The 19,450-nt window shown below is 41.2% G+C and overlaps 1 protein-coding gene across 1 annotated transcript in view; it reads left to right on the top strand.

The window, feature by feature from the left end:
• Nucleotides 1-417: 417 nt before the first annotated feature.
• Nucleotides 418-19,450, top strand: part of ATP2A2 (ATPase sarcoplasmic/endoplasmic reticulum Ca2+ transporting 2) — a 51,935-nt gene continuing 32,902 nt past the window's right edge. Inside the window, exons 1-5 of the mRNA XM_004379088.2 lie at nt 418-1,111; nt 1,761-1,778; nt 1,866-1,948; nt 8,775-8,879; nt 13,030-13,168. Coding sequence (XP_004379145.1) covers nt 994-1,111; nt 1,761-1,778; nt 1,866-1,948; nt 8,775-8,879; nt 13,030-13,168 — 463 coding nt within the window. The 5' untranslated portion in view covers nt 418-993. The remainder of the gene's footprint in view (nt 1,112-1,760; nt 1,779-1,865; nt 1,949-8,774; nt 8,880-13,029; nt 13,169-19,450) is intronic.

The following is a 19,450-nucleotide window of genomic DNA, read 5'->3' as shown; positions in this document are numbered from 1 at the left end:
CCAGCCACCTACCCTGGCCCGAGGCAGCCCCCGAAGGCGTTCCCTTGGGGCCGCGAGTGCAGGGAGCCCCCCGAGTCCAATCACACCCCGCTACCCTGGGTTCTGCGTCTGCGGGGGAAGCGCGGGCCGGGAGCCGCAGGACCGAGGAGATGCCGGGCTGCGCTACCCACCATCCCGCCTCTCCCCGTTGGCCGCAGCGCGCACTGCGCGGGCGCGACGGCGAGTGCCGGCCTCGATCCGGGTTCCTGGGGCGGTGCGCGGAGGGGGCGGGGCCTGCGCGGCGGCGTGGGCGCGAGGCGCGCGATAGGGAAGGTGGAGGGAGCCGCGGGGAGGGGGCGGGGCCGCGCCGCCCGCGCCGTGCTGGGCGCTCTCGGCCAATGAGCGGCGTCCACATGCTGCGGCGGCGGCGAGAGGGGAGGCAGCGGCGGATAAATGCTATTAGAGCAGCCGCCGCGGAGCCGTCCCCGACGCCACCTCATTCTCCGCCGCCGCAGTTCCCTCCGGTGCTGTCGGGGGTGCGTCGCTGAGGGAACAGGGCGAGCGCGCCGCACACCACCCCGCCGGCTCGCCTCCCTCGCTGTTTTCCGCCCTCAGGGGTCGGCCGGCGCCCCCTTCTGCAGCCCGGGCGGGGCGGCTGATCGCCTCAGGAGAGCGGGAGGGGCTCGGGGCCGCGGCCTGCGCTGCCGGCAGGCCGTTGAGTGCGAAGGAGGCCCTCAGTTCTGCAGAGGGTCGGAGGGCCGAGGGCCCTTAGCCCGCCAGTGCGGGCGCCGGCGCGGGCCGGCCGCGAGAGGGGCGGTTGTCGGGGGAGGGGGCTCGGGGTGATTCAGCGCCCGGGAGGCGGAAGCGGCCGGAGGAGGAGGCGGGGGAGAGGCCACGATCGGCCAGTGAGCGCCTGGGCGCCCGGGGTGGCACGAGCCGGCGGCGGCCCGAGGGCGAGGCTGAGGCGAGGAGGCCGCGAGGACGCGTGGAGAGGCCGGCCGGGCCCCCGCCGCCATGGAGAACGCGCACACAAAGACGGTGGAGGAGGTGCTGAGCCACTTCGGCGTCAACGAGAGCACGGGGCTGAGCCTGGAACAGGTCAAGAAGCTCAAGGAGAGATGGGGCTCCAACGGTAGGTGCCGCGCCGGGCTGTAGGCGCCGCGTGGGCCCGAGCGCCAGGGAAGATGGCTGACCCGGCTGCGCCGCGTGGGGCTCGGCTGGCCGCCCGCCGGGGGCTGCAGGGCAGATCAATGCCCGGCCCCGGCCCGCGGAGAGGGGCTGCGGCAGGGCGCCCCGTCGGGCTCGACCCTTGGCGCCCGGAGCCCTTGACCTTCCCGGCGCGGAGCTAGCGCGGTGGCCTCGCTTGTGGGAGGGCTGAGCCCTGCGAGACATTTTCTGGTCCCCAGCCGCTTTATGAGGCGGCATTGTCGTTGGGAAAGCCTCTGACTGTTCTCGGACTCCCCAGAATTACACATCTGGCAGAAGTGATGACATAGCTCAAAAGACTCCTTATTTCAGGAGGCCTGTTTCGTCGGCGATGCTTTTCCTGTTCGGGTTAGACATACATGGCCGCTGATTAAAAAAATTATTGCCTGTTTCATTTTAGTATGTTTTATATTTTTTTTTTAAAAAAAGACTGTACATGTATCTAGGTTTGTGTTTCAAAGACAGAGATGCTTGTGATTTTAGCAGTTCTTTTTAGAAAGGCAAGAGTATTAAAATGTGTTTTTTTTTCCTCCTCCCCCTGGACACGTTGCTCGGCGAATTTCTACATTCTGCAGAGTTACCGGCTGAAGAAGGTAAAGTCATCTTAAAATGCCCCCCACCCCCCTTTCGTGTGCTGATGTTAAGATGACAATTACAACAAATATGTTTGTTTCTAACAGGAAAAACCTTGCTAGAACTTGTGATTGAGCAGTTTGAAGACTTACTAGTTAGAATTTTATTGCTGGCAGCATGTATATCTTTTGTAAGTATAAAGAAATTTATTTTTTCTCCTCTTCTCCTCCTCCACAAAAAAAATTGAGGGTGTTCCATAGATGAAAAACCAGACAGTAGTGTCCACTGGATGAAAACATATTTGGAAATTTATGCTATGTCTCCATGTTAAAAAAAAAAAAACACCTGAGATATTTTAAGATTATAAGCAAAACACTTGAAGCCATTTATGTTTAGAAAATATTAACGGATGCCTGACATTTACAGTGCAATTAGAAATTGTCCCAAAATGTGGCAGGGTCTTAGAAATTCTTGTGTTTTAGTTAGCTTTTAGTACCAAAAAGTTCTGCATTGGGAGGCCTTTTCTTTTTGGGTTCATCCATTGTTACGTTGTAAGATCATACAAAGATGATGTTGGGTTCCTAGCCATCTGTAAATAGAACTTACAAAAGGAATATTCTAGTTGCTTTCCCTTCCTGGTAATGGCAAGGTGACAGTTGTTCCTGACAGTGACAAGAATGATGACGGCCGTGATGGCACTCCTGTTGACCAAATTTGGTCACTGACCTTCAGGGTGGTATATTTATCTAAATTGGACCCCCGTCTTGAGTGACTCCTGGGTTGAGAGAACAAGATTCAGTACAGTTGGTTCTGTGTCTTAAAAGACAAAAAAAACCAGCTTAGGGTATTTTCTTGTTCTGTACGTGCTTACCCGCTGTCGTCCTGTGTGGTTGCTAAGAAACTGGTGAAATGCAAAGAACTAGAGTAGAAAGATTTTGGGGTGGGGTGGGGTATGAGAACATATGTCTAGATTATTCATTTTTTTTCTGTTCACTGTTAATTTTTTATTGCATTTTTTCTTCTTGGGCCTTGCATTTTTTGGTAGATTTCCTAAAAATGTTCATGAACAGGACGCAGATGTTCCTAATCCTAATAGCATGCGATGTTTTTTGTTTTTAAATTAGTTACAGCACTTTATTCTTATAAAAAGCATGATGGGAAGTGAAATTCATCCAGGCAGTACTTTTTTCTGGCTTTGCAAAACTGACAGAGCTTCAAGGTTTCATTTTTGTATCTTTGTAAACCCCAGGGATCTACCTCAGTCTGTGACAATCAGACAATAGAGGGCTATTTTGAGAATTACATCTTTTAAGTAGACGGTGGCAAGAGGTGAACATCTGGTGTAATTTTGCACATAAATTCTGCCCAGAGACTTAGCCAAGTGATATGTAGCCATTAATAATTCAGTCTCCAATCGGAGAGTCTTTCTATGGTGTTCATTGAGTAAAATTTAGAGTGTCATATAGCAAACCATTCAGCATACTGAATCACTCTACCTCTGTGTGCCTGTCTGTTTTTGATTTAATCTTTTTTGAAATAACCCCCCCACCCCCAAATGCTGCTTTACCAACTGAGATAAATGAGTAGACCTGTTTAATTAACTAGAGTTGCATTGTATTGCCATGGGGCAAAACAAGTGATATATTTGGGCTGGTATGATATTTACATTTAATTTGGCTACATAATTAATTCTGAAGTAGTCTTCATTCACTTTGGCAGATAAGAATGGGGGCTCCGGTCAGGGTTCGGCAAATTGTTGCTGAGTTATTCTGTCTGTTGTAACTTAAAGCAGTGTTGGAAATAATGCTGCTGATGTTACAGTAAAGAAGCTACTGGGTTTTTGGGTTGTTTTTTAACTTTGAAGTCATTAGGAGTTAATAGTTTCTAGGCATTTTAAGTTTACTGTAAGGTAGGACGTTGGCTTTTTAGAGCTTTATAGAGCTATATTTTGGACTTGAAATTTGAGTTGCCTTTGTGGTAACTAGTTGGGAGTTATCACTGAGGTACTGAGTGGTGTTACATTTCTATTGTTGTGGGTTGCTAATTAACGAATGAATACCAAGTGTTTAGGAAGTAGTTTTACTATAGAAATCACTTAAATTTGCTTTGGTTTGTTTGATCAAGAATTTGTGGGTGTTAAACCTGTTTTGACGATTTCCTTCTTGTGGGGTTGACAGTGCTGTATTGCACTTGACCTTTTCATTGCTCATTTCTTTTTATCTTTCAAAAGAAAGAGCTACCGAGTCTTTCTGTGGTAGTTTATTCCTGTTAATTTAACAGGAAAAATGTTGTAGAATATTCTGACTTTTTGGAGAAGTGAACAGACGGTTCTTACAATACGTACACACAGTGCATCATCAGGTCCTGCTGGAGTTTAAAAGACATACTAGGCCTTGGTAATTTATTTCAAATATCAAACTAACTAGTAGACTGTTAACTATAGTCAGTATCTTGCTGTAGCAGAAAGTGAGAAATTGCATTCATGTTTTATACTTGTGACTGGTAGGGATAAAGTTTAGTTAATTTGTAATATTCACCCCCCCAAAAAAAAAAATTTTTTTTTAAAGTCACTTGGATTGGGAGAAGTGAGCTATACATCTCCTGGTACATGTGGAGTAATATTAAAAATTGCATAATTTGACAGTCAAGGCCCTCTGTCATTTTGTTTTGTCTTTCCATCCTCCTCAGTAACAACTTCACCCTTCATACAACTTATCATACTGCTGCTTAACTGGAATGCCCTCCCTTTTTTAATTGAGCACCTGTTCCCCATCACAACAAACAAAATGGACAGAGTCCCTGGCCTGGGGTGTACCTGTTAGTGGGGACGATCTATTAGGTACTAATAGTGCTGCGGAGAAGAATAAAACAGGGAGGGGGGTCAGGAAAGGCCTCTAAGAAGGTGATCTGCTGGCGAGCATTAGAACTATATTCGCCTCTAGTCAACTCTGAGGTCCTCTCTGGTCACTCAGTTTGCACAGGTTCTCTCTACCTTTCGTCCCCATTCCTCCACCTAAGCCACTTAGTAGATGGGCCCTAGAATGCTAATAAAGCTGCCTGGACTGGCACTTCTCACATTTGAATAGTTTGTGTATGTCTTCTTTCTGCTAGAGCTCCTTGAAAGGGATTCTTCATTCCTTATAGAGTCTAGGGTAGTTATTTTGACAGAACAGGTAATTAAACGATGACTTTGTGGAGGTAGGATTTTCAAAATCCTAGATTAACTTTGGTGTTCTTTGAAGTATATATTCAGAAAGTATTTGATAGTGCATCGTGTAATGCATTTAAATTTTATCTTGCGTGTGTGTGTTTTGTTTGTTTCTAATTTCCTTTTTTAAAAAAAGGAAAACATAATGGACAATTTATTGGTTTTCCTAATTTATTTAGAGACTTTCTTAAAATATGGTTGGAAGGGTGAATGTGTTTTTGTTTTGATTTGTTTAGAAGATTGTATTCTCAAGTCTGAAAACATATTGAAGAGTGTTATTTTTGACATAAGTTTTCTGTCTAGATGAGAGAGAATGAAGTCTGATTAATAATCATCTAGATTTTTAACAGCTGAAAGAATATTTGTTTCCCGCTCTAGAAAGTTATCGCAACACTTATTGGTGATTCTTTTTTTCCCAATTTTGATAAAGTCTTTAGTTTTCGTTACTTTTAAAAAAATCACTCTGAGGTTTGCTTTTGAGGGGGGTGGGCTCAGCCCTTTATTCCCACACGTACATATGGAAACTGAGTCGCAGTATCATGACTTTCCCCAGTGTATACCAGAACACACCTTTTTACCTGGGATTAAAATTTCCTTTATTTGTTAATCTCTGCTACCCAGCATGTTTTGGCTATCCGATCAGAAGTTAGCAGTGCTGTGCAGAGATCGATATTCCAGATGACAGTTGGAAGATACCCTGTCCTACCCCGCTTAAGCGGTTTAAATTGTAGTTTAGTGTTGGATTAGCAAATTGTTACTTTGAAAACGTTACTTTGGAAAATTGGCAGATTTGAAACTTTAAACTTGCTTGCTAATGTAAGCCCCTGAATACAAGTGCTCTTACTGTATTAATAGTAAAAAGCAAAGGAAAGAAGAAACACTTTAATTTATACCTAAAATTGTAATGCAGTTGCCTTTATTCCTGCTTTCCCTCCATGTTGTTGAGGAAGTTGTTTCCCTCTTTGCTTTCTTAATGTTTAAATTTGTGTACCGCTACCCTCCTGTACAAATAAATTTGGTATGTTGTTGTTAGTTGCCATCGAGTCCATTCCAACTTCATGACGATTCAGTGTGTGCAGAGTAGAACGGCTCCATACGATTTTCCGTGGCTGTGCCTTTCAGAAGCAGATCGTCAGGCATATCTTCCAAGGCACCTCTGGGTGGGTTTGAACTGCTAATCTTTTGGCGAGTAGGCAAGTGCTTAACTGTTTGTGCCACCCAGGGACTCCTTGAATTTTGTATAACTTCCGGTAAACCACGATGTGAACTGATTGTACTGTAATGCTAATAAGGCATCTTGCATTTTGGCAGTAATGTCACTCATCTGATTCTCCTCTCCATTGCCTGCTCCTCCAGATCTCATGGAGTCTTTTATTTGTCAGTATCATCTTCCCAGCTCCTTGGGTGGTAAAAATGGTTAAGCACTTGGCTGCTAACCAAAAGCTGCACCGGAGAAAAGGCACCTGGGAAGACAGGCCTGGTGATCTACTTTCGAAAGGCCGTAACCATTGAAAACCCTGTGGAGCAGTTCTGCACTGTGCACTGTGCTATGAGTTGGAATCGACTCTGTGGCAACTTTCTTATTTTTTTGTGGGGTTTTTTTTTTTTTTTTAATCTTCCAACCTATATAACATAGAGGTTTTCTAATAGGTAGAACAAAACTGTGACAGATGTGATCTGCACATGAGTGACTGGATTGGTTCCTGCTAGTTAGTTAAATATGGCTGCCTTTCATTTTGGGCTATAGCATTTAATTCTTTGGGTTATTTATGGTTTCAAAACAGGCATTTTAAAAAGTATCCAGGAAACTGGTGGTTGTTGATTTTAATAGGTTTGGCTGGCACCATCCTTCCATCTAAAAAAGATTTGCCCACTAGTTTTTCATCCAGGCTGTAATTAGTGTATCTCTGTAGAAGCTTCAAGTAACAATATGAATGCCTGTGTTTATTGCACATAAGCATTCGAAGTCCCAGTTCTTCTGCATTGTGCATATTAAGACTGTGAAATGATGGAGGGATATATTCCGCTTGTGAAGAGGAACTGCACATTTCTTGAAAAGTAGTGGTTTGCTCTGGTGATAGTCTTGTCACCGCTTGTCTTAGTCTTTTCCTGTGCTCCGGCTCTTCCTGAGTATTGCTTTAAGTTTGTTCCTCCGGCCTAGCTGCCAAGAGGGAAACTCAGACCCGCCTTAATAAGGTGTGAAGCTTGTCTTAGAGTTGCTAATGCCTCACTGACCTTTTGAAAAGGTCCTGGTTACTTTTCAAGTTGAGCAATTTTTCTCCCCCAAAAGCTAATTAAGTTTCTTATTTCTGATAGGCTCTCTTTGGCAAATGTTTGGAAAGCTAGTATCAGAGCAGCTGTGATCTTGCGTCTATCAAAATTTATAACTTCCTGGAGAAGTTTTCATTCTGGCGTTAGGCCTGGCCTTAACCCCACCAATGCCCTGGTGAAAGCTGTGGTGACATCTGTCACTCATCCTGGTGCCTGCCTGCCCTCCTTCAGCAGTGGCTGCAGCCATGGGCATCTATCAGGAGGTTTTTTCCCCCATCCTTGTCCTGGGGCCTCCTGGTTTTCTTCTTGCTCAAATGGATATGTCTTGTTTATTCATTGTTACCCTTTTTTACCCTCTTTTACTTCTGTGATAATGCGTTGGACCTTGCCTTGATTATCTTTCTGATTGTTTGCCATTTGTGTAAAAGCTCACTTTAAAGTATTCCACTAGATTCACATGTGTTGCATGTAGTCAGGTGGCTTTATTATTGTCATAAATCATATCTAAGAATATGCAAAAGGAGATCTAAAAAGACTGCATTTACTGTCCACTAAATAGCTCTTTTAAAGGAGATATTGTATTGTGAAATATGCGAGCATTTTAAACAATTTTTTTTTAGAAAAGGCAAACCTCACCACCCAGATTGAATCATTAGATCCAGTTAACATCATTTCTGGACTGTCGGGTACTTTACAAAAATTGGTTGTTAAATTTTTAACCATTTAGATCATTGTTTATTATGTTCTTTTATTATTATTTCAAGATTCAGTGTTATTTTATTTACTACCTTAGGATGAATGAAGTACAGTGTGGCACTTTAAATCTTAACAAGGTTATAATGCGTAAGCTAAAAGTTGAACCCTCAGCTCGTTTTTCTTGGGGCTGTGTTCTGCATCCAGTTCTAACATTTTTGGACTTCAGTTATCTTTGAAGTGCTGTGTTGCTGTACTAGATGTTATAATGGAAGATCACCTTCAAAATACAGTTGCAATCACAGAGTGACCTTACAGTAATTCTGGAAGGGCCTTCAGTAATAGGTCTGAAAGTAAATTGGGGATTAATAGTTTATATACTCTAAAATTTGAGTCAATGATCAAGTTGCTTTTACTGTGAATTTGTGGCACCTAGGGATATTATTTGATATGAATATTAACCAGATCAGCATAGTTGTTGATGATTGCCTTCTACTTTAAATGAATAATGTACATTTTATTTCTTGTGAGTTATATGGATATGAAATGAATGGGATTTATTGCCCTCCCCTCACAATATTTCATTTGGTTTCTAAAATGTTATTAAACTGAAAAATCAATTAACTCTAAGAGTACTGTTAGGAAGTTGTATAGTTTGGACTCTCAGATTATGAACAAGACATAGCTGGTTGTGTCATTACATTCCGCCACCATTTGTTTCTGGTAAGGTAAGAAAAGTGATTTTGTCTAGTGTAATTCCTTTAGTGCCAGCCGCTTCTGTTGTAAAGTGGCACTAAGCCTAAAAACGCAAAAACAGTTCTAACAAATGCCATTTCTCTTTTAGGTTTTGGCTTGGTTTGAAGAAGGTGAAGAAACAATTACAGCCTTTGTAGAACCCTTTGTAATTTTACTTATATTAGTAGCCAATGCAATTGTGGGTGTATGGCAGGTAAGCAAAAGTTCCTGTAGTGCTAAATTTTAGTAATTTATGTCAGCTATTTAAACTGAGTTAATCTTTCTGGTATATGTTTTTCCTGATGTATTGAGTGAAAATCTCTGGAAAGTCTACATGTATTTTTTTCTCATGCATGGATATATACTCTGCTGTTAAAATCGTTCATCCTTCATGGTAGCGTGAATGAGAGAAGCCGCCTAACGGGGAAACCAGACAATTTGAGAACCAGAATTTGTCTTTGTGTTCTCTGGCTGCTTTCTGTGACAGACTTCATAAGCTCAGTGTCATCTTTTTTTTTCTCCTTGCATTTTTTTGTGTTTACCTCTGGAAATTGTTTAAATCCTAAATTTTTCCCCCTTCAGAGCATACTCCTGGCTGTTTCTCTTCAGTTGTCCAGGCTTTTATTACTTGAAGAATGGAAGCATATTTTACTACAGAAACATAACGGGATTTTTGTTCCCATTCATACAGTTCTGCAGATATCTCTGAGAACTTTTAACCTTTTTAGGACTTTTGATCTGTTTTATTTTTTGATGGATTTTAACAGACTCTGAGACTAATACTTCAAATTCATTTTGAGTATTGATCTTATTAGATTTTTGATGGAGATAGTCACTCCTTAGAGGTTTAGTCCAGTTGTGCTGACTTCCCCTGTAGTGTGTGTTGTCCTTCCCTTCACCTAATTCTTGTCTACTATCTAGTTAGTGAATAACCCTCTCCCTCCCTCCCTCCCCTCGTAACCATCAAAGAATGTTTTCTTCTATATTTAAACCTTTTCTTGAGTTCTTACAATAGTGGTCTTATACAATATTTGTCCTTTGGTGACTGACTAAATTCACTCAGCGTTAATGCCTTCCATGGATTCATCGTTGTTCTTTATCATTGTGTAGTATTCCATTGTGTGAATATACCATAATTTGCTTATCCATTTGTCCGTTGATGGACACCTAGGTGGTTCCATCTTTTTGCTGTTGTGAACAGTGCTGCAGTGAGCATGGGTGTGCACATGTCTATTTGTATAGTCACTCCTTAGAGGAATAAAATGGAATGCACCTGTCATTCTTACAGTGCAGCATCTTCTAAACATACTTAGTTCTCTCAGAATTGTAAACTTCTTACTAAATTATTAAACTCGAAGATATTTATATGGTGGGCTCATATAGAAAGATGGCCTACTCAGAAGAACTTCTTAATTGTGCTATATTGATTTTCTCACTTCAGTTTTTTTCTAAAAAAGACAAATTTGTTTATATTTTAGTAGAAATTATCCTCTTGTGTGTAATTTAGGGAAAGAGACAAAATATACACAGAATTAGATTATTCTTATTCCCAAGGTAGTAATTTTTATTTTTTATAAATAATAATTTACACCAGTTACTGCATGAGGTACTTCAGGTACATTTCCATTTTAACTGTATAGTGATCTTTTAAGGCAGATGATGTTCCCATTTGACAGATGGGGCAGTGAGGTTTGGGTGATTTAAGTGACTATCAAAGACCACAGAGTTCATAAAGTTCTGAGATTTGAGCCCAGGCTCAGACTGATCTCAATTACAAAGTAAAATCTTAACAACAGTTTCACAAGGCTTTCAAATTTGTCTTAGTTTGTTTTTTTTTTTTTTTTTAAATAACATTCTTCAGCCTTAATCCTTTTTCCACGATATGCAGAATGGTATGAGCAATACTAGAGGGTTCTTGCCCCCTAGAAGTAAGGGAAATTATAATCATAAAGTGAGGTAGTCTCTAGTAAGTCACTTCTTCACTCTTAATGAGTATGGAGGGGGGATGAGTATTGTTTCTGGTCAGTGTCTTCAAGGAAGGCTTCTTAGAGGAGGTGGCAAGCAGTTGGGATTATAGAGGAATGGAGTTCCTGGAGTCTGGGGGAGACTATCCCAGAGAGGGAGTGGCATATGGCTAGGAAGTTTCAAAGTGCATTTGAGAAATGACATTTAGAACAATTTGGCTACTGAGTTTGAGTAGGAGATATACCTGGAGGGGTTGGGGGTTGATAGTTTGAGGGGTGGGGGGCTTTTTAAGTGATTGTTGATTAGCCATCTTTGCCCCTAGTGTCTGAGGTACGTTTAAGAGTATGCTGCACCTTTGCTAACCGAGTAGGAGCAAATTATGGAGGGTCCTTAGTAAGTTAGTATTTTTGGGACATCTCCCTAATTTTGAGCACTACAGTTAAACTTTACCTGACATGAGCTTGAAAAGGGAGAAAAGGAAGTAAAACTGCTACCATTCATAAATTGGGGGGTGGGGATCCTATGGAAAAAGAAGTTGGTTTCAATTTGACTGTAAGTGAATAGCGACCATACTCAGAATTTATTCTTTCTCCAGTAGCAGTAACATCTCAACTTAACCTGAAGAAACTTTTTCTGTTGTCGTCCTTTAAGTGAAAGTTTACAATTCAAGTTAGTCTCTCATACAAAAGTTTATACATACATTGTTATGTGACCCTAGTTGCTGTCCCTATGCTGTGACAGCACAGTCCTCCTTTCCACCCCGTATTTCCTGTGTCCATTCAACCAGCTCCTGACCCTCTCTGCCTTCTCATCTCACCTCTGGACAGAAGCTGCCCATTTAGTCTCATGTATCTACTTGAGCTGAGAAGCGCACCTTCACGAGTATTATTTTGTGTCCCATAGTCCAGTCTAATCTTTGTCTAAAGAGTTGGGCCTCAGGAATGCTTTTGGTTCTGGGTTGACAGAGAGTCTGGGGGCCATGCTTTCTGGGGTTCCTTGAGTCTCAGTGAGACCATTAAGTCTGGTCTTTTTACTAGAATTTGAGTATTGCACCCCACCTTTCTCCTGCTCCATCAGGGACTCTATGTTGTGTTCCCTGGCAGGGTGGTCATTAGTGGTAGCTGGGCACCATGTAGTTCTTCTGGTCTCAGGCTGGTGAGTCTCTAGTTTATGTGGCCCTTTCTGTCTCTTGGGCTAATACTTTCCTTGTGACTTTGGTGTTCTTCGTTCTCCTTTACTCCAGGTGGGTTGGGACCATGAAGGACCTTTATTGAAGTGATGTGAATTCAGGTTTAATATTCTAGCAGCTGTATAACTTGTGAAGTGATTTATGTAGACATACTCATTCTTTAAGCAAATCTGATATGGGACTGAAATTACTTTTATTATGAATTTCCCAAATTCATGTCTTCGGATACTTTTTCAGAGATGCATGTATAAAAAGTGAGGCACACATGCTGTTTGCTCTCAGTTTTCTGACATCTTTAAGCAGGTTTAGGGATTGTTTACAACATGCCACAGTAATTCTTACAGCAAATTGAAAAGAGACCTCATGTGAAGGTGAAGTTGAAGAGCTTTAGAAGGAAGGCAAAATGTGAGGTGTGGGACTACTTCCCTTTGTCCAAACACTGAGTAACGTCGCCTGGGCTTGCACTCTGTAGGTTTGCTCCTTCACATCTAGCTGTTTTCTTCTGTAAAAGGAGAGAAGATGAATTTGGCACATTAGCTTTTCTTTGTTTTGTTTTTGTTTTTTTAAAAGCCATTTTCCCATAGTATTGTTTTCAACATGGTACTCATTTCATTTTGAAATTAAGAATGAAAACCTGTGTGACCAAGTCTTGGTATATTTATAGATGATACTCTGGTAAATATGGTATGTGACTGGTGGTGTTCTGGTGAGATCCAGCCATCCACTGATCTTTACCACTGGAGAGAGATTGATTAGAAGTTAAGAAGTGTAACTAGATTTTCTTTATTTGTCACTCATATCATTTATTATGTAGCAGACATGGTTCTAAGCATTATACATGCCACTTTTAATCTTTACAACTCTTGAAGTAGGTACTATTATTGTCTTCGCTGTATTGCCATTACACCTGTGTGTCATGTAACTTATCGACAAATACTAGCTGTTAAGTGGAAGATCCTGAATTGAGCCTAGGCCTAGACCATTACGCTATACTACCTTTCATGTGAGACAAGACCGACTTAAATGATGTGGGGTGTGTGGATGGGAGGGGAGGGCTGGCCGTGTTCTACGGTGTGCTCACAGACAGCAGAGTTTACAGCTGCTTTTTATGTTTAGATGAAAACTCTTAAGATTTGATTTGTTGGGCTGGAAACACTTGCAGTGACAGATCGGTGTTTAATACCTTATTCTTCTATTTTCTTTTTTACAGGAAAGAAATGCTGAAAATGCAATTGAAGCCCTTAAGGAGTACGAGCCTGAAATGGGCAAAGTGTATAGACAGGATAGAAAGAGTGTACAGCGGATTAAAGCTAAAGACATAGTTCCTGGTGATATTGTAGAGATTGCTGGTGAGTTGAGTTTATCGTTTTTGTTTTATTCTAGATTGTATTTTGAATGTTGTCGTTTTTTCAAGGTTAAATATAATTATGTTTAAAGTAATTGTCCTCATGTATGAATTAACAGATTTTAGTGCCATCTAAACAAATGGTGTTTTTGTATAATTTCGAAGTGTTTTGGCACCTCCTTTTCTGTTGTTGATAAGGTTATGTTTTGTTTTTGTAAGTTTTTTTCCAAGATGTTTTGAATTACTGTATTTACTGGTTTGTGTACATTGTAGAACACTCACTCTAGAGAGGTGATGAACTTGACTGGGCGTTTAGTTGTAGTGAGCAATTTGTTAGAATACTGGTTAATGGCTACAGCATTTTTTCTGTTTTATTTCTTGGCACATGTCAGTTCACACTTGTAACTGTCAAATTAAGTTGATGGTTAAGGGTAATTTCATGATTCTGAAAGCTTCACAGAGTCCATGGAGCCACTGCAAACCCAGAGCTCTCAGCACATCTTGGAGGGTCAGTATCTTCTCTGCCCTAGGTGCAGCCATGTGTGTGGATAACCCTGAATGCCCCCTGAAGCCCACCAGAACATTCTGTCATATTGGAATATTCAGATCATCAGGCACTCCTAGCTCAGTTACTTTTCTTTTATTTTGTTTCTTTTTGTGCATTGTCTCATAGTAACACTTTTACACTGCCTTGTGGGGAGGTGTGCTTCGTCTTTATTGTCTTGTTTCAATGAAGGGAATTCAAAGAGCTGGAACTCGGCCTGTGTACCACAGTTTTGGCTTCTGAAAAGAAATTGCCTTGTCATTCGTATTCTGTATAATTCTGGTTGTTTTTCCAGAAAAATAGCATTTCATGTATGCCAGTAAATTGATTACCTAGGACCGCAAAGTATGTGTGTAAATGATTTAACAACTTAAGATTATTGTTAGCAAAGGTACACGTGAGAATGAAGTGTTTGGGATTTTTTAAAACTTTTTATTTTGACGTAATTTCTGACTTAAAAGTTGCAAGAAGAGTAAGAGAATTCCCATATAGCCCTCACCCAGATTCTCCAGATGTTAACGTTTTATGACATGCACATTCTCGCTTTTTCTCTGTCTGCGCGTACGCATATTTTTGTCTGAACTGTTTGAGACATGATGTCCTTTACTCCTAAATATGTCAGTGTTTATTTCTGAAGACTAAGGACATTCTTTTAAATAACCCCAGTTCAATGATTAAAACCCACAAATTGATGTGATATTGTTATGTAATCTACAGACTTTATCCAGATTTTACCAGTTGTTACAGTGTTTTTTTATAGCAGAGAATATTTGAGTTAGAAAGGGAATTCTGGTAGTGATGTAGAAAATAGGTTGGAATCAGGAAGGCTAGAGCCAAACCAAACCCATTGCTATCAAGTCTATTCCGACTCGTGGCGACCCTGTAGGACAGAGTAGAACTGCCCCAAAGGGTTTCCGAGGAGCAACTGGTGGAATCAAACTGCCAACCTTTTGGTTAGCAGCTGAGTTCTTAACCACTGCGCCTTAACCACAGGGCTCCATTAGGAACAATGAGGAAAAGATGTTAAGAGTTTATGGCTAGTGATTCTTTGCACATTAGAATCATCTGGCGCACTCTTTAAACACCTGTCTCAACCCAGAGTATTGGCAGAATGTCCCTTGGGTGTGGAATTCTGGTCATGTGTAATTTGAAGAAGAGAGAGAGAGCCTTTGATATCGATGCAAAGCAACAGGTTTTGATGACTGGATGTGGGGTGGAGAGGGGTAGGATGGAGTATCAGAGATACTGGGTGGCTGGGCGGTGATGGTGCTGGTAACCAGGAAGGAGAGATGGGAGGAAGATGGCTTGTCTTTCTACAAATGTACACGTGGTAGGTGGGAGCACAGGTACCATCACTTAAATGTGTGTATGAGATTCTTTTTGATTTTGTTTGTGTTTTCCAGGTCTCCAGCTTTATTTTACTCGTCAGCCTCAGAGAAAGATTATTTTGAGCGTTTTAGTTAGGCCATCTCATTACCTCCCACATGTCCATCCTTAGTTTGCCTCAGTAGATGGATTGGCTTCAGAGGGGAAAGTGCGACCTTACTACCTGGAGGCATCTTCCCTACCGCCCGCTTCTCTTCAACAGGGGTGGTTTTGATTCCTTTTTTCCTCTGAGTTCTGATTTCCTCCAGTCTTTTCCATCTCTGTAAGTCACTTCAGCCACCTAGTTAACTGAGAAACCTGGCGTCATCCTGATTTCTTCCCTCCCTTGTCCACTAAACTGTTTCTAAAGCCAGTTGGTTCCATCTCCCACGTCGGCCACACTAGTCCAGACCGCTGCCTTGCCCTGCGACTGTCACCATCTCTTCCTTTGTTATTTTCTTTCCATCCATTCTCCCGACAACAGCCAGAGTGGTTTCTTCATCTGCTAAAACCCTTCAGTGGCTTCCCTGTTGCACCTGAAATCCATTCTTTGCCCTGAGAGGCCTGGTGCTGTTAGTTCCTGCTTGCCTCTTTATGCGCACTGTGCCCCTCTGGTCAGCTCCAGCCATGCAGGCCTCTCAGTGTTCACTGCCACCCTTCTCTCTTGACCTTTTTTGGGAAAGTTGAGCATGTTTTCTATAGTTTATTAATTTTTCCCAATGTGTGAATCTCGGTAGCATAGTTTTGGTGTACAACCCTGATCTACCTGACTTCTTGCCCACTGAAAATTCCATTCCCTGTATTTATAAGTGTGTTTTTGTAATTGGTTTAAATGTTGCATTTGGTAGTTTAAGAAGGACAGGCAATGGTTGATCTGTAGTGTGTGTAACCTAAGGTTCCTGTTTGCTAAACTTCGGGAGTAGCCGTTTTCTTTAGGTAAATATACTGCTGTTACTGCTGCTAACTGTTTTAAGCAGTACACACATTTAAATCCATTTTCTTTTCAACTATTTTGAATCCTTCATGGGGAATGCTAGCATGTCTTGATAGTCTCTTAACATTTTTTCTCCAGCTTCTTCTCTCCCAGCCCTCTACCTGTACCCTGCCCATACTAATTTCTAAAATCATATGCAAGCTTTGACATTGAGCTCTCATATAATACTCCCTTAAATTTTGATCAGTCTGACTGAGGGGTGCAGAGCAGAGGTGGTAGCTAGTTTGGGGTAGATGTGAGTATTTTATTGAACAGTTGCATACGTACTATTAGGCAGTGAACACATTGAGGGTAGAACTGTGTCACACTGACCATTGTGATCTTCTTGCTGAGCATGTGAGAAGTTCTGGGTGAATAATGAATGAAATTTGAATTTGGAGTGTGGGGTAGCTTCAGCCAATGCAAACGTGCTTATTGTGCAGCTTCTGTGCAGAACTGAACATTTAAGTTTATATGTATGTGTTTAATAATGATAGCTAAACAAATGGGAGTGTATGCCAGAGATTGTGATATTCTTGGAGCGTGCAAATAAATGCTTGGCTTTTAACCATCAACCACACTATAGATACGTACTGTTATTCACATTTTACATTTGAGGAAACTTGAGTCTTACTTGAGTCTTTGTGGTTTATTGCCTCTGCCTTCAGTTGCAGTTATTTGCTACAGAAGGTACAATGTACTTAATGAATGTGTACATAGTATGTGGTGGTGGTGTTGGGTGCTGTGAGTGGATTCCGACTCATAGAGACCCCAGGTGACAGACTAGAACTGCCCCATAGGGTTTTCTAGGCTGTGATCTTTAGGGGAGCAGATCACCAAGTCTTTTTCCCTCAGAGCCACTGGTTGGGTACAAACCACCAACCTTTTAGTTAGCAGTTGAGCGCTTAGTAACTGTTGCACCACCAGGCAGGGGCGGGTTAACCAGTAAGCAAGGTACATGTGGGCTGGTTTACTAATCTGTAGTGCACAGTTTCACATGGGTTTCACCACCTCTTTGATGAACAGGTAAAATTGTGCACTACAGATCAGTAAGTAAGCACAAATAGGCCTGTGCGTACCTTGCTTATTGGGTGATCCATCGCTCCCACCAGGGCGCCTTAGAGCATGTGTAGCAATCATATTTCAATTTGTTGGAGACCCAAGTCATAGTTTTTTTTTTAAACATCAGCTTTATTGAGATATAACTCACAGACCACAAAATTCACCCCTTTTAACTGTTTAGTTCAGTAGTTTTTCATACGTCAGAGTTGTGTAGTCATCACCACTAATTCCAGAATGTGTTTATTTTTTTTTATTGTGGTAAACTATAGATAAGAAAAAAATTTGCCATTTTAACTGTCTTGAAGCGTACAGTTCAGTGTCATTAATTACATTCACCATGTTGTGCTGCCATCACTGTAATTCCAGAACATTTTCATCCCTCTCCCACTAGCTTAGTGGCTGCTGGCGGCTGATGCTGCTAATTTTCTTTCTGTTTTTATGGATTTACTTATTCTGGACATTGCATATAAATGGCATCGTACAATATATGGCTTTTTGTGGCTGACTTCTTTAAATTAGCATAGTGTTTTAGAAGTTTATCCATGTTGTAGCATGTATCAGTATTTCGTTCCTTTTTATTGCCGGATAATACTCCATTGTATGAATAGACCATGTTTCATTTATCCATTCATCAGTTGGTAGACATTTAGGTTGCTTCCACTTTTTGGTATTACAGATAATGCTGCTGTGAACATTTGTGTACCTAGGCATGGAATTGCTGGGTCACATGACTGTTGAACACTTTGAGGAGCTGCCAGCTTGTTTTTGACAGTGGCTACGCCATTTTGCAGTCCCACCAGCAGTGGATGGGAGTTTCAGTTTCTCTGCATCTGTGCCAGTAGTTGTTATTGCCTGCTTTTTTTAATTAACCATGAATTAAGTGATATCTCATTGTGATTTTGATTTACATTCCCCTGATTTCCTAATGATGTTGAGCATCCTTTTATATGCTTATTGGCCATTTGTATTTCTTCTTTGGGTAAATGTCTATTCAATAATCCACTTCAATAGCATTGTTTGTTTTTTCAGTGTTGAGCTGTAAGCGTGCTTCACATGTACTGGATACAAGTCCCTTGTCAGATATATGATTTGCAAAAAATTTCTCCTGTTTTGTGAGTTGTTTTTTCACTTTCCTTGTGGTGTCTTTTGTAGCATATAAGTTTTTCATTTTGATGAAGCCCCATTTGTCTGTTTTTTTCTTTTGTTGCTTGTGCTTTTGGTGTCATAGCTAAGAAACTGCTGCCTAATTGAAAGTCAGGAAGATTTTGTGTAGTGTGAGATAGGGGTCCAACTTGTTTTGGATATGGGTATTCAGTTGTCTCAACACCATTTGTTGAAAACTATTCTTTCTCCATTGAGTTGTCCTGGCACCCTCATCCAAAATCACTTAACCATAAATGAAGAATTTATTTCTGAACTCTCAATTCCCTATGCCAGTACCACACTGTCTTGATTACTGTAGCTTTGGCCGAAGTTTTGAAATCGGGAAGCGTGAATCCTCCAAGTTATTTCTAGATTGTTTTTGTCACTTCTTGAGTCTCTTGTGTTTCCATATGAATTTTAAGATTAGTTTGTTAATTTCTGCAAAAATGTCAGCTTGGATTTTGATAAGACTGGTGTCGAATTTTTAGATCAGTTTGGAGAGTATTACCATCGTAACAGTAGTTAAGGCTTCTGATCCATGAACACGGAATATCTTTCCATTTATTTAGATCCTTCATTTCTTTCAGCATTTGTGTAGTTTTCAGTATACGAATGTTGTACTTTTGTTAAATTTATTCCTAATGTTTTTTTAAAAAATATATTGTTTTTGAAGCTATTGTAAATGGAATTGTTTTCTTAATTTCGTTTTCAGATTGTTCTTGCTAGTGAAAGGAACCCTGGTAGCACAATGGTTAAAGTGCTCAGTTGCTAACTGAAAGGTTGGCACTTCAAACCTACCCAGCCATTCCATGGGAGAAGGACCTGGAGATTTGTTCCTGTAAAGATGGCAGCCTAGAAAACTATGGGGCAGTTCTACCCTGTTGCATGGGGTTGCTATGAGTCGGAATCGACTTGACAGTACCCAGTAACAACAGTGCACAGAAATAGAATTGATTTTTGTATGTTGCTCTTCTACCTGGCAACCTTGCTGAACTCATTTATTAGTTCTAATAACTTTTTATTTTGTTCTGTTGTACATAGGGTCGCTGTGAGTCAGACTGACTCGATGGCATCTAACAACAATTTTTTAGTGAGTTCCTTAGGATTTCCTATATACAAGATCCTGTCATCTGAAAATAGAAATGGTTTTACTTTTTTCCTTTCAATCTGAATACTTTTTAAATTTTTTTTTTTTTTTT

Source organism: Trichechus manatus, unplaced genomic scaffold (genome assembly GCF_000243295.1).
Source record: "Trichechus manatus latirostris isolate Lorelei unplaced genomic scaffold, TriManLat1.0 scaffold00061, whole genome shotgun sequence".
Taxonomy (NCBI): domain Eukaryota; kingdom Metazoa; phylum Chordata; class Mammalia; order Sirenia; family Trichechidae; genus Trichechus; species Trichechus manatus.
This window is presented reverse-complemented; position numbering and strand designations above follow the sequence as displayed.